The sequence below is a fragment of the Silurus meridionalis genome, chromosome 8 (genome assembly GCF_014805685.1).
Source record: "Silurus meridionalis isolate SWU-2019-XX chromosome 8, ASM1480568v1, whole genome shotgun sequence".
In the NCBI taxonomy this organism is placed as follows: Eukaryota; Metazoa; Chordata; class Actinopteri; order Siluriformes; family Siluridae; genus Silurus; species Silurus meridionalis.
This window is the reverse complement of record NC_060891.1, coordinates 1,817,749-1,833,635: the sequence shown is the minus strand read 5'-3', so window position 1 is coordinate 1,833,635 and position 15,887 is coordinate 1,817,749. Positions and strand designations below refer to the sequence as shown.

The following is a 15,887-nucleotide window of genomic DNA, read 5'->3' as shown; positions in this document are numbered from 1 at the left end:
TCAGATTGTTGATTTATTTTATTGAGCCACTGCACAAAATACGTGAGAGGGAACTAACTTGGGCAGTAAATGGAAATGGATGAGTGTAAAAATATGATTTGTCATTTTTTTACAAAAAAAAAAATAGCTGTGGTGTAAGAGGAATAAAAAAAACATATAGGAAAAGAACAAACCTAATCAATCATGAATAAATCATTGTTTATTTATGAATAATGATGAATAATAATGAGATAAACATTTTTCCTTCAGGTTTTGTGTGAGATTCGAACAGATGCAGTGCAGGGCAACTTCCAGAACTGACCAATAGAAAGTGTTTGTGTTGTGTTTGACACAAAAATAGATATGGTGACAATCTGTTTCCTGCCATGAGGAAGTGTATTGTGTGTACGTATGTGTGATACATGGTGTTTGACCTATGCACGGCTGTGCTTGCGGAATGGATCACTGCAGGGATGATGGTGTTTATGATCCCACTGATAAAGGCTGCTGGAAGAGAGACTCGTCCTCCATGGGGACAGCAAACAATCCTTCAGCTCGCTCTTTCCTCCAGGATGCCGCAGAGCGATGGCCTGATTTTACAGCCAGGATTATCTATAATCTCAAGGCTGGGAAATGTGGCTGATGACTGCACCTAATCCGAGAGTAAATCCAGGCAGCCCTGCGGCACAGAAAAGATCTACATTCGGAGAGAAAAGCTGGTGATTTTGCACCTCGACAGAATCTGACGCTGCAGTTCCAAGGTGTTGCTGGTGCAGGAGAATGTGTGTGTGTGCGTGTGTGTGTGAACTAGATATTTTTTTCACTTTACCTGACAAACACAACCCAGTGGCGTGACGTGATATTTTTAAACGAGTCGAGGGGAAAGTCTGGTGCTTCTGCACTCTTTGTGATAGCGAGTGCTATCACAGGTTTTTTTTCCTCTCCGTCTTTCTTCTCCGTATTAGCATAGCTATCAGAAAAAGCAGACGCAGATACACACGGCACCTCGGCTGTAGTCAGTTACCATTGAGAGGTATTCATTGTGAAGAAATGACCTGACCTATTGGTATTAGCTCTGGTCCTGCTTTTCAACGCTGGGAAACTTCTCCTCAGAACTTCACCACAAAATCACCTGTTGCAGTTTTTCCACTCCATTTCCCACTGCCAATAGAAATCAGAAAAATCAGCCTGAAGGATGAGAGTGAAATGTGCAAAGTGCAAGCATGAAAATGTTCCACGTTTGTTTTTGGAGTTCGTAGTAAAAGTGATCTCCTGGTTCCACAACTCCATCTGACTGTATAAGACTGTGGAAAGGACATTATTCATAATCACACACTCCGGTGCTCAATAACTGAACCCATCAGTGATTATTTCTCTGTATTAATGCAGGTCGTGTACAAGAACAACGACATCCGCTTGGAACTTTCCCGGCTGGCACGCATCGTGGACCCAAAGATGAAGATCCAGGGAGATGTTGTGTTTAAGTGCGAAAACGTGGCCACATTGGACCCCATCTCGTTCGAGACCCCGGAGGCCTACATCAGCCTCCCGAAGTGGAACACCAAGCGCATGGGCTCCATCTCGTTCGACTTCCGCACCTCGGAGCCCAACGGCCTGATCCTGTTCACACACGGCAAGCCACAGGACAGGAAGGTGGCAGGGAGCCAGAAGAATGCCAAGGTGGACTTTTTCGCTGTGGAGCTTCTGGACGGGAGTCTGTACCTGCTGCTGGACATGGGCTCGGGCACCATCAAGGTCAAAGCCACGCAGAATAAAGTAAACGATGGCTCGTGGTACCACGTGGACATCCAGAGAGATGGCCGATCAGGTCAGTGTGTCTTATTTTTTTTTTCCACCAATGCAATTTTTTTTTCACTTCATTAAAACGGCATCTTTGTTTCAGTGAGAAGCTCACAGCTTTTTTTGTGGCAAAAAATAAATCATATTGTGTTATCAACAGGAGATATGCTAAGTAACTAACTAAATAAATAAACAAACATCAGTGGTGATGGTTAATTATTTGCATTTTAATAGTTTTAGCAAAACCCGTGCAAAGACACATTTTGAGAGAAAAAGCCATTTTTTCCTACATCATTCCTGCTTACATATTTTTTTTCCTCCCTGTGTTCGTTTCCTTGCATGCTCTCGGCCTTGATTCCTTCTGCACACAGCCGAATCGATCAGCAACTTCTCCGTATCAGTCCATACCACATGCTTGTGGGAAAGGTCTCAAAGGATATTAATAATGCAACTGATTAGACAATGGTGTTCATGGGACCAGGCCGTGTCACTTCTGCAGAGATTAGCTCTATTGATCCTTTCCTCTTCACTCCGGCTGCTTGGTTTACACTTTAGTACATCTGTGTGTGTGTGCAGGTGTGTGTGTACGAAAGCTAGGTTTACACAATTCACACCCGCACATCAAGGTCATAAACACTGGATAAGACTCCAATACACCAGAGACCAACTGCTAACCCCTCTTTTCTGGTATAAATGTTTCTAGAAGGGATAAACTCTCTCTGTCTTTCAAAGATAAACAAGACGTCAATATGAGGGCTTGTTTTTGTGGAAATCCACGTCAGATTATCGACCGTCTTATTCCAGACTGTACTTTGTGCTACTAAGTGCAAGAGCACCCCCAAGAGTCAGGATAAATTCACACAGAATTTGATTAAGTAGCAAGAAGTGAGTATGCAGCTGATTTCTTTTTCTCCCAGACTGTACACTCATGCAATCTATCAGAAGCAGTCGTGTCAGGGGATTACACAGAGCAGAACTTCATTGGTGTATGTGCATTTTAGTCGTGAAGGGAAGTGAAGTGTACATTGCCATCGTAAAAGATTTTTTGGGAAATGCCCAAAAGAGGAGAAATAGAGGAGAAATAGACTCAGCAAACACCGACCAATCAGAATACACCTTGACAATACACATGATGTAATTGTATATATTTATAACAAACTTATAAATTATAATGTACAAACAGAGTCTTTCATAAATGCTTTATTTCTGTAAAGCTGCTCTAAGACAATGTCCATTGTTAAAAGTGCTTTACAAATAAAAAATAAATTGCATTGTATATTTAGTGAATTTTGGTTTGTTCAAAAGGGATGAAATAAATTCAAAGTGTATTTCGGAGTGTATACCTACGAAGAATACAACTTTGTGTTATCGTATCCGTCTCTTTCTGTAGGTACTATATCCGTGAACAGCCGCCGTACCCCGTTCACAGCCAGCGGCGAGAGCGAGATCCTGGACCTGGAGGGTGATATGTACCTTGGTGGACTTCCTGAGAATCGAGCCGGCCTTATCCTGCCCACGGAGCTCTGGACCGCCATGCTCAACTACGGCTATGTGGGCTGCATCAGGGACCTGTTCATCGACGGGCGCAGTAAAGACATCAGGCAGATAGCCGAAGAGCAGAACGGTGCCGGAATCAAACCCTCCTGCAACAAGGTGTCAGGGAAGCAGTGTGAAAGCTACCCATGCAAGAACAAGGGGGTGTGCAAAGAGGGCTGGAACCGCTTCATCTGCGACTGCACTGGCACTGGATTCTGGTCTCGTACCTGCGAGAGGGGTGAGTGCGAAAGTGTTTATATCTGTTTGAAGCAATTTTGGCAATTTTTTAAGGATGAAAATGCAAATCATTGTGCATTTGCAGCAATTATATGAAACAACAGCTAAACACACTCGGAAAGGCTTTCAATGTGCATTTACAACCTTTTCAGCCAACTCTTTGTGCCAATTTTTACATTTTCAGGTAAAAGCAAGATTTCCATATCAGTTCCATGTCATTTTCATATTCCTGCACTAATACTCTCAAAATATAGCTAATAAAACCTTTTCTTTGTCGATGACTTCATATTAAAGAAAGCAGTAATATTTACGCATGGAAAGTTCCTTGTATTCAGACTCAAGTTACACAAGCCGTTAAGTGAATTTTCCCTTTCATTTGCTATATTTCCATGTGATGGATTTCAGTAGTTTTGATAATTCTTGCCACAGAAATGATCCCCACTTTAAAAAGTCAATAAAAGGGACTGATACACATTAGATTTAGATAGTTTTTTAAGGGTAATTAATAAGAGGGAGACGTTACTCATTCCTAACATGACACATTACTCAACTCTAATCCGAGGTATTACTCAGTCCTGACCTGAGGCGTTATTTAGTTTTAACCTGAGGTGTTACTCGGTCCTAACCCGAGGCATTACTTAGATTTAATCTGAGGTGTTATTCAGTCCTAACCTAAAGCATTATTTAGCTCTAATCTGAGGTGTAACTCAGTTCTAATATGAGGTGTTTCTCAAACCTAATCTGAGGCTTTACTCAACTCTAATCTTAGGCATTACTCAGCGCTAATCTGAGGTGTTACTCAGCTTTAACCTGAGGCGTTTTTCAGTTCGAACCTGAGGCATGACTCAGCTCTAATCTGAGGTGTTACTCAGCTCTAACCTGAGGCATTATTCAGTCTGAACCTGATGCATGACTCAGCTCTATTCTGAGGTGTTACTCAACTCTAATCTGAGACTTTACTCAGATCTAATCTGACGTGTTACTCAGCTCTAACCTGAGGCATTATTCAGTCCGAACCTAAGGCATGACTCAGCTCTAATCTGAGGCATGACTCAGCTCTATTCTGAGGCTCTAATCTGAGACTTTACTCAGCTCTAATCTGACGTGTTACTCAGCTCTAACCTGAGGCATTATTCAGTCCGAACCTAAGGCATGACTCAGCTCTAATCTGAGGCATGACTCAGCTCTATTCTGAGGTGTTACTCAGCTCTAATCTGAGACTTTACTCAGCTCTAATCTGACGTGTTACTCAGCTCTAACCTGACGTGTTACTCAGCGCTAATCTGAGGTGTTACTCAGATCTAATTTGAGGTGTTACTCAGCTCTAATCTGAGGCATTATTCAGTCCGAACCTGTGGCACTCAACTCTAACATGACGCATTACGCAGCTCTAACCTATTAACAATAGTTTTTTGTTTGTTTGTTTGTTTGTTGCTTTTTATTATTATTATTATTTCCAGAACTCAGAGTGAAATGTTATCGACTCTGGAGACGAAAAGTACATTTACTTTAACAAGCTGTGAACAAGATATTCATGAATAAAAGCATGAGTATTGATTATGTTTCTCTTTCTGCAATTCTGTGTCTGTTTGATTAATACAAACGCGGCCATTCTATACTCCAAAGTGCTCCCTGAGGCTGATTCTCCTGAGATTTCTCTTGTGATGCATTTCAAAGTAAAAAAGTTCAACCAAAAATAAAAGTACCCCGATTTTTTTTCTGTTAGATTTAAAGGATACAGGCTTTACAATGACATCAGCTTTTATAGCTATCTTATCTCTTCTTTTTGAACTAAAGCTTTTATAACTGAAGAGCCAATTGATCACAAGCATCAAGCATAAATACTGATAGTTAATTTATTAAGCCATAATGGAGCTTATAATCAAATTCCAATCATAACACCATGAGCTACTTGTAAAAAAATAATAAAATATAAACAATTCAAGCTAAATGTTGAATCGACAATAGAGAGGTGAGTGTGTGTGTGTGTGTGTGTGTGTGTGTGTGTGTGTGTGTGTGTGTGTGTGTGTGTGGACAGATGCCCAGGGCACTTTGTCCTGTCCTGTCTCTATGGACTTCACATAGTTGGCTACATCACCTGATTTAATCGCTATTGATTCAGATGGTGTGAAGGCCATCAGCGATGACCCCTGTGTGTGTGTGTGTGTGTGTGTGTGTGTGTGTGTGTGTGTGTGTGTGTGTGTGAGAGAGAGAGAGAGAGAGAGAGAGAGAGGAGAGGGAGAGATCTTTCAGCATTATTTCACACAATTAAGACTACTCACAAGTCAGCAGTAAGTGGTTATTACAGTTTTAGCACCTTTGTTGTGTACAATGGTGTTTTGTTTTTCGGAAACTTCCAGCCTGAGTGTCATTCAGATAATGTTTGAACACAACATAAAATCTGCCTAAAGCTATGCAGTGATGATGCATGAACTTTTATTTTTTCCTAACTAAAAGCTTTTGGCGTAGTGATTTCGTGTTCTAACATCTCTGATTATGTTGGAAGAAGCAGTGAGAGATGACACCCATGGAGGTTTATCTCATAATTACTCTTTCAGACCTAATCTGTCTAATTATGTCTGTGATTTTGCTTCTTTCTCAGGTTGTCATTTCTTTTGATTGCCTGTGACTTTTTTCTCTCTCTCTCTCTGTCCTCTGGAGATGATGAGGATGATGATGATGAGGATGAGGGGGAGGTGGGGTCTGTGAAATCAATGCAATGATTCAAACTTTACCTTTAATATTTTACATTCGTGCCGACGTGTACCCTTGTTTACGGGGAAAATTCAGAGTTCAGTTACGTGTGTATGCATTAAAACCGAAACCAAATATCTTTTTATTTCATTTAAATAATAACTGAGGTCTTAAAGACACTCACCCTGGTGTTGCGTTTTAGGGGCAGGCTTATTTTCTTTTTTTATGAAACTGATATACATAACAGACAGACCAGACAGACACACAGACAGACAGACCAGACAGACAGACAGACAGACCAGACAGATAGATAGATAGATAGATAGATAGATAGATAGATAGATAGATAGATAGATAGATAGATAGATAGATAGATAGATAGATAGATGCAGGCAGACAGACAGACACGTGAACACTGACTGTAGACAACAAAAAAAGCAAACTATTGACAGACAGAAAGAGATGTAGACAGACAGGTAAATAAACAGACAGACAGACAGACAGACAGACAGACAGACAGACAGACAGACAGACAGACAGGCAGACAGACATACAGGCAGACAGAGAGGCAGACAGACAGGTAGACTGAATGGAAATAGACACACCAAATCACTAGCATACATACTGGTAAAGTGACAGACAGGTAGATATGTAGGCAGTTAGATAGATGTACAAACAAACAGATAGACATGCAGATAGAGATGTTGAATGTAGGCAACAAAACGAATGTTCACCATATGCAGATAGAATATGGACAAGCAGACAAATATTTGTATTGATAGACAGACAAATAAGCAGGCAAGTAGTAAGACAAGCAGAGAAGTAAATACTGTGTTAAAAATCATAGACATCATTTTTTCTATTTGGATGTTGCTGCTATTTACAGTATTTAACTGATATATTTGTGTTAATACACACACACACACACACTCACACACACACACACACACACACACACACACACACACACACACACACACACAAATACACAGAGTTTCCATGTGTTTCCACATCATCTATATTTACGGACGTGCTAATGGCAGTGTGTGTGTGTGTGTGTGTGTGTGTGTGTGTGTGTGTGTGTGTGTGTTGTGAGATTTGTGTGTAAGCTGAAGTGTTAGAGGGTTACACTGTCACAATGTCAGCAGTGCATTCAAACACTTCGCTCGCCAAAGTGTGTGTCCTGGTTATCATGCTCTAACACACACACACACACACACACACACACACACACACACACACACACACACACACACACACACACACAAACACACGCCTCTTCCCCTGCTTCCCCTCCAATCTGCCTGATTTCACGGTTTGTACCAATCAGCTTGCATTCTGCTCGTCCCACCTCGTCATTCAGCCGTGTTTGAAAAGTCTCTAATCAGTGTGAATAGCCAATCAGAGCAAAAAAAGAAGGCAAAAAAGAAAGAAAAAATCATTGACTCGGTGGACAAAATGCACATCTTCCAGTCAGACGCAAATAAAACCCGTGGAGCTGAATGGGCACATCTCTGAAATGACTGCAAGGACTCGTTACAAAATGAGAAGCTCCTGTGTGTGTGTGTGTGTGTGTGTGTGTGTGTGTGTGTGTGTGTGTGTTAGAGAGCATGATAACCAGGACACACAATTTGGAGAGCGGAGTGTTTTAATGCACTGCTGACAGATTGACAGTGTGTGTGTTGTTTTTAAATATCAACGCCAACACACACACACACACACACACACACACACACACACACACACACACACTTCTCCACTCCATGGAAAAGCCCATCCCTTTCTTTTGGAGCAGACCTTATACTGAATATTTAAATCATTTGTAGATTAGTTTCTTCCTTTTTCACTCACATCTGCAGTAGATGCACATCTGCATTTATTTGAAGCAGTTTTTTTCCCCTATCAGAATATGGATTCCACTTCTGGTGAAATCCATATAAATGTCACATAAAGAGAAACTTTTCGGCCACATTAGGCACGTTTCAGTGCTGGTGCTCTGAATGTGTTGTTGATGCAGAATGAAGGAATGAATCGTAGAAAGTTAGTAATTTTAGGGGATGGATTTATTTGTTGACAAATAAAATAATGCAAAAAAAATTTCTGACAAAAACCCTGAAAATAACGATCATAGTCACACCCATTTAATGTAGTGCCAGTAGCATAAAGCAAATTTAGCTGAATAATTAGAGAGAAAATAATTGCCTGTAAGACAGTCGTCTGAACCTACAGCAAAGAAACTAGAAATGATATGCAACTTCTGAATTTTTTTTATCCTATGATTTTTGGAATTTTTTTAAATTCTGGTAACAAAACATGCAGAAAAAAAAGAAAACATTCCTTAAAAAAAATTTTAATGTGAAATGTATTTATAATATACAGTATATATAATTCTAATATTATAGAAATGTGACAGAATTCTAAATATTTCTTTGCCCATGCCAGCAGGAAAAACAAAAAGAGATTTTGTTTCAAAAGAATACATTCTAGAAATAAATTTGATAAGATGTTTTTTGAAGAAACTCAAAACAAGAAACGCCATATATAGCGAGGCATTTACGTGGACGTTATCTAAAGCTAGCTTTAAAACAAAGTAAACATTCCAAAGCTCCGCCCTTCAGTGTTCTCTCCAAAGCCCTGCCCCCAAAACTCACACATTTGCATGCACACATTTGCATTACAAGCCTAATAAACCGTGCACCGCAAACAACATGCATGAAATTCTTTCAATATTTAGCAATGGATAAAACGTATCCTGAATCCACCTGTCACTTTGGTGATGTACAGTAAAGCTGAAATCTTTATTATGCACATAAATTTGACGATTTATGAATCTGTCTGTAAATAAACAGACAGACAGACAGACAGACAGGCAGGCAGACAGACAGACAGACAGACAGACAGACAGGCAGGCAGACAGACATACAGGCAGACAGACAGGTAGACTGAATGGAAATAGACAGACCAAATCACTAGCATACATACTGATAAAGTGAATTTATTCAAAATTATTTGATGATATAATGATGCTGGCGGACATTTTTACAATATGGGTTATTTTAGCATCGCAATATATTTATCTCCGTTTTACACAACATCCGAAAATTCAGCTATAACAATATAGTGTGTTTGTGCAAGGAATACAAGATTTGTGTTACCAGAGTTACTAATCAGAATTTAGTTGCTTCTCTAGCTAACAGCAAAACATGTTACATTGCAACACCTGCCTCTGGAAAAGGACTTTTAGCATGCAGATCTCCTGCAAGTGGCAACTGCATATGACATAATATATAATTTATTTTCTTTAGGCAGCTATAATACATTATTTCTCCATCTACAATCAATCAATATGTTACATGTCTTCACATGATACAAATTCACACGTCAGATTCCCCCAAACTTGAAAATTGAAACATCGAAAAGAGAAATTTCTTCACACTGACTGCGTTTCCAGTTTCCACCATATGCAAGTGTGTGCAAGGAAGTCAACAGAACCAAACGTGTCATTTGACTTCTGTATCGATCTGCAGATTTTTATGAAAGAAACCACAAAGCATAAACCATTGTATTCTGAAGATGTCAGAAAAGCTTCTGATTCTTACGAAGCTCTGACACTGAACTCCCTCCATAAATGCATAAATATATCTTACCAAATCTTACAAAAAAAAAAATAATAATTCAATATAATTCCATCTTCACCACAACATATAACTTGTACAATAGCATCATAATGTTATTTTTACAAAATATATAATTTGGTATAAATCAACTGAAAGTTTTTCTCTCTCTTTTCTACTGTGTCACTTTTTATCACGTTTTTCTAAAGCAAAAGGGGTGAAAGATTCTCCCGGTGATATGAGACACAAGTCCATCAGTTATGCTGTGAATCTTTTTCACCTTTAATCACAGAGAAAGCTTGGAAGATGGACGAGCCAAGTCATATTACGCCTGCTCTTTCTGACAGAGATGAAAGACGCTCAATTTGTTGCAGCTGATAGTTTGTGTGTCTTTTATCCAATAAAGAGGAAAACAAAGAAAATGGGAAAGGATAAAAAAAAAAAAATGGAAAATATGGCAGGAGGGTTGGAATGTGTGTAATCTGTGTATCAGGGTGGAATATTGTGATGAATGAACAGTGTGATGATCATTCAGGGTGATATCATGGCTTCAGAACATCACCTCACACATAACCTCCAGTTTTATTAATAATAATAATAATAATAAAACATATTAAATAATACATAGGAAAGCAGCAGAAGTTCAGAGGTTTCAAATTCAGCATATAACATAACTGCAAAAAATTACCACACAACATAAGATTTATAAAACATCAACAACTTTAGAGACATTTCTGGTGATCTCAACAATTAGAATTTTATTTATTTAATTTATTTATTTATTTTTTACAATATTATGACATCTTAACATTGTGAATGATAGAATCGAGGTTGTACAGGTATGTGAAAGGAATTTCTTCAATTATTAACATTTAACATCAACCGAAAAACCTAACAAGATTTACAATAGAATAAAATCTGATTCTTTTGCATACTATAGTACATCTTTTTTTTTTTTTATAAATATTACTAAATATTTATATATTAAATATAAATATATAAGTATATAAATATAAATATATTTATATACTAAATATTTATATAATATATATTTTTTTACTAAATATATTTTTACTAAATATTTATATAATATATATTTTTTTACTAAATATATTTTTACTAAATATTTATATAATATATATTTTTTACTAAATATATTTTTACTAAATATTTATATAATATATATTTTTTTACTAAATATTTATATAATATATATTTTTTACTAAATATATTTTTACTAAATATTTATATAATATATATTTTTTTACTAAATATATTTTTACTAAATATTTATATAATATATATTTTTACTAAATATATTTTTACTAAATATTTATATAATATATATTTTTTTACTAAATATATTTTTACTAAATATTTATATAATATATATTTTTTACTAAATATATTTTTACTAAATATTTATATAATATATATTTTTTACTAAATATATTTTACTAAATATTTATATAATATATATTTTTACTAAATATATTTTTACTAAATATTTATATAATATATATTTTTTTACTAAATATGTGCAGTATATATGTTACATTTGATTAAAGAAATTTGAAGAAAACTAAATAAATGTAGTCTCATCAACAGCAGACAGAAGTGAACGTTCCCTTATACAAAAATGTAACCATAAATGGATAAAACGTAGAATTAAAAATCCAAACAGAAGCAGAAGAATTGTTTTGGTGTAAACGGAAAATAAGCTACAGACTATCAGGAATTGTTTCAGTGTGTAAACGTCTGCATACATTATTAATCTCTCATAAACACAATAAATTTTGCAGTCTATCCTCCTGGAATTGAAAAGCTTGTCTGGTCTTTAGTGGAGAGTGAAGCTGTGAGCGGAATGAAGTGATGTTCTTTCTGTCTCTCCTCTTCCTTTTTTTCTGCGAGGCCCCTTGTGATAAGATCAGAAGAAGGATCAGCCATTTCTTCTTTAAGCTCTGTCTGCCTGCAGCCTCCCCCATAATTATATGTCAAGGCCATTTTGTGATGTATTACACGCTCCTGTAATCAGACTGCAGGAGATGCCAGAGGGAGTGTTTGGAAACGGCGGCGGTGTGTGAACGCACATATGTGGCTGGTTTGTTATCTTTGCGTAGAAGAACTTGAGAAAAGGAATACACAACTTCTGCATTAGTATTTATTCTGTAATCTTAGCAATCGACCTCGTATACGGCATTAAAGTCTTTATTTGATTGAGTTGGATAGATGTAAAGGTGTACGGTACATAATATTATCTTTATAAACCAAGCAGCAGAATTAAAGCCAGGTAATATTTTACTGTGTTCATCATTTGCCAACAAGAAACTATTCATCTATTCAACTGTAATGAGTGGCAGACATTTACCAACTCAAAACAGTGCAGGTCAAAGTCTGGGTTTCAGATTTCATGAACGGATTTGTTCTGTTTTTTGATCTAAAGCTAATATTAAATAGTAAAAAGTGCATATAAAAAGTTTTTGTATTGTGAAACGAGGTGCATGTACGAGTATGTGTACATGATGAAAAGTCCAATCTTGTGCACATCATTCACTACAGACATCATCTCCTTTCTCATTTATTTTACTTTGATATCTAAGAGCCTTTCCATGTTCATACATCCAGACACTCAGACGACACCATCGCTCCTCCCCGTCTGCAGAGTTTTGCCAAACCAGAGGTGAAGCCCCTCCTCGACTTCCCACCTGAAACTTTACTGAATATTTCAACGATCAGGAGTGGTCTTTTTGGTTTGCTAAAAAAATAAATAAACAATGGATTGAAGTCAAAACAGACTCAATCCCACAAACTCAATTCTGCTGTTGTCATAGTAATCAACCTCCCCTCCCCTCCGCCCATTTTCACTCCTCCACGCTTCTCCCCCGAGAAAAGTTTAAATGAGCCGTGAAAGGACGAAGAGCGAGGGACGAGAAAAAGAGAAGCACAGGGGAATAGGATATAAAGTGTATACGTGAGCATGTTTCGGTTTTGGTGCACACGAGGCATGTGTTTGTTGAAATCAGAGAACGTCATCTTATTTTTCATTCTCTTGCTGCTCATAGTCCTGTTTTAAAGAAATAAAACAGATTCAGATTAGACATTTGAAGGCAGAAAACTCTGGTCAGGTAAAGCCTGATGTTGCCTTCCCTTGTTGTAAATATTCTCTTCATGATTTTTTTTGCCATTGTGAGATGCTTTTCTGCTCACTACGTTTGTACGGAACGGTTCTGTGCCCCAAGAATCCACTCTGTATATTTGCTAGAGACTCCCAGTAGATCAGTTTTCATGATTTATCACCAAAAGATCTCATTTTATTTCACTATTCTAATGTTTGTTGTGAACATTTAAACTTGTATCTCCATGATTTTATGTATTTTACTGCTGAGATGTGGATGATTAATGGATTGTGTAGGTGTATGGGTGTTGCTGTTAAAATGATCAGTAGGAAGGTGAGTGTCTGAATTCAACTTGTTATTTAAATACGAAATATAAAGTATATATATTTAAAATGTATAGTATTTTCGAAGCAGGTAGATAATAATCCTGATTGACTTGTGTTGAGCTTGAATTATTGTGTTTGGATTGTTCTAAGGGTACTAGGAACCAACACCGTTTCTAGGCATAGGCGAACTAGGCAATCGCTTTGGGCCGACGAGCTGAAGGGGGCGCCATTGTGTGCCCCCCTGTTCCGTCGCCACCCATTTTAATGATTTAATTGTTTTTCTGTTGAAGTTACTTACATACTTACATACTTGAATTCAGGAAATTCTTTACCTTTTTTTATGAAAGGTTGTGAATGATGGCTGTATGGTGTGGGGGTGGAGCATTGTGGTGGGAGGGCATAGTCATTGGTGGGGTGACAATAAAAATCTTGGCCAGGGTGCCAAAAAGGCTAGACACGGCCTTGGTAAGGACTGCTAGGGCCGTGAGGGTGCGTTTATTTTTGCATTGTGAAACTCACTAGAAATATCTGGGCTTTGCCTCCACCTAGAGGACACGATGCAATTCATTTTTGTCCTCACATTTTCAGGCACACAGAGGACATTTTAAATGCATATGAAATGTGGCTTGTGCATACACACGGCTGCCGGAGGAATTCTGATGTTCAGTGCATGAACTGCAAGTGCCATTTTGTTTGCACATTTTCCCGAAGCCTCGAAAGAAAGAATGTAAGGCATGATACCAATTTAGCTGCGATAGTCATTTTTAATTAAATAATTTCATAAAAACTTTTGTCCACTGCACAAACACGATTCATTCTGACAGTATAATTGGAGGCATTTTTATATTCTTCTACGCTGATTGTTTCGATTCTCTTTTCATTTCGACTTTGTCTGCGATTTCGTTTATCTCCTTTTTTCAGTCTTTTCTAAAAAATAACAAAAAAACCCCTCTAAACTGAAGCGTTCTGTGTTGACAGGGAATCATCGTTGGCTTCATGTTAATAACACCCTCTTTTCACAAGCGCTGCTTTGTGCAATTATGCAAAACCAAGTCTAATTTTACTGTCGCACCTTGAACTCTCTTCCTTTCCCTCTCCTGAACGAAACGAACGATCATTTCAAACTACCACATTCTCCTCATAACACACGTCTGTAAAGCTGATGTGAATAGTGTGTGACTGAAACAGGATCTGTGCTTCAAAATACATGATATAAGACCATGCTAGCATGAAAATATGATGCTAGCATGAAAATATGATGTATTAAAAGAACATTTACACATTAAAAGTAATATTTTTCTATGCTGAGTCTACAATAATCAGTTTAAAATATTAATATAAGAAATATTAATGTTTTGGGCACAAAAAGCTACACTACACATGATCGTTTTTCTTATTTTGAGTTCCAATGTGGGAAATTAGCCTTGGCTAGAATGCAAGCGAGAAATAGCATTCATTGGTTTTGAGAATGGAAAGTTTCACTCCTGTAAAATGTCAAAAGTCAAATTGATAATTTAAACACTTGATTGATTTATTTCTCATTTATTAATCAATAAATAATTTACCTCAGGATGCTGTGTTATAAGCTCATAAACACTGTGGCGGAGTTTTTTCAATCCACAAATTAACTATTAAACGATTAACAATTATTAATTAATTCACAATATTAGCCATGACAAGGTTAAGCTGATACTTTAACATTTTACATTTTATACGATAGGATTTTAACAAGCAGCTAGCGAAGGTTTTATGCATTTTAAAGAACCCAAAGCATTTTAACTTTCTTCCAAATGTACCTCATTTTGCTATATTTTTCCTGAGGAGATTTATTTGCTAGCTAGCATCCGGCTCTGGCGTTTTAATGAAGACAAAGCATTTTAACTTCCTTATAAATAGTAAAAAAAAATGTAACAAACATGTTTAACAATCTCCTAACCCTTTGGCATTTTTTTTTATGTATTTATTTTTGCTAAATTTTCTCCTGAGGAGATTTTTTTGCTAGTTAGCAACCGGCTCACATTTTTTTCGTTTCTCAACAGAAAATCTTTATTTCTTTTTGAGGTATTTGTAAACATGTAAATGCTTTTAAAATACATTTTAATCCCCCAATTTGAACTCTGTTTCACTCGATTTTATTTGTAATCCTCATCTAACTCACTCGCTAGCAGATGTTTTGGTAAATTAAAGCTGTTTACACACCACAGAAAGAAAATAAGCTGTGTGGCATTTTAGTGAAGAAAAAGCTTTTTAACTTCCTGACAAATAGTAAAATAGTTGTTATTTCTGGTTTCGTATTTGAAAATATGTAAACACTTGCGAACAATCTGCATTTTATAATGTAACTTTTTTTGCTGCATTCGCCTGAGAAAATATTCGTTGAGCTAGTTAGCCTTTAGCTCACTCAATGAGGAATTATTTGCTTAATAGAATTTTTTGTAATGCAGTATTTTAAAAGACTTTTACAAGCGCATTTCATTTTATGTGAAATCTTCTACTTTGGCCAATTTTTTTTTTACATTGTTTTTCTTGAGGAAATGAATTCGCTAGCTAGCATCCAGTTCACAATCAGCATTTTGAACAAAAAA

The 15,887-nt window shown here is 37.0% G+C and overlaps 1 protein-coding gene across 1 annotated transcript in view; it reads left to right on the top strand.

Annotated features, from left to right (window-relative positions):
- nrxn3a (neurexin 3a) overlaps positions 1-15,887 on the top strand; it is a 303,444-nt gene that overhangs the window by 78,405 nt on the left and 209,152 nt on the right. The window contains 2 exon segments of the mRNA XM_046855388.1: positions 1,369-1,807; positions 3,170-3,553. Of these exon segments, the coding sequence (XP_046711344.1) occupies positions 1,369-1,807; positions 3,170-3,553 (823 nt within the window).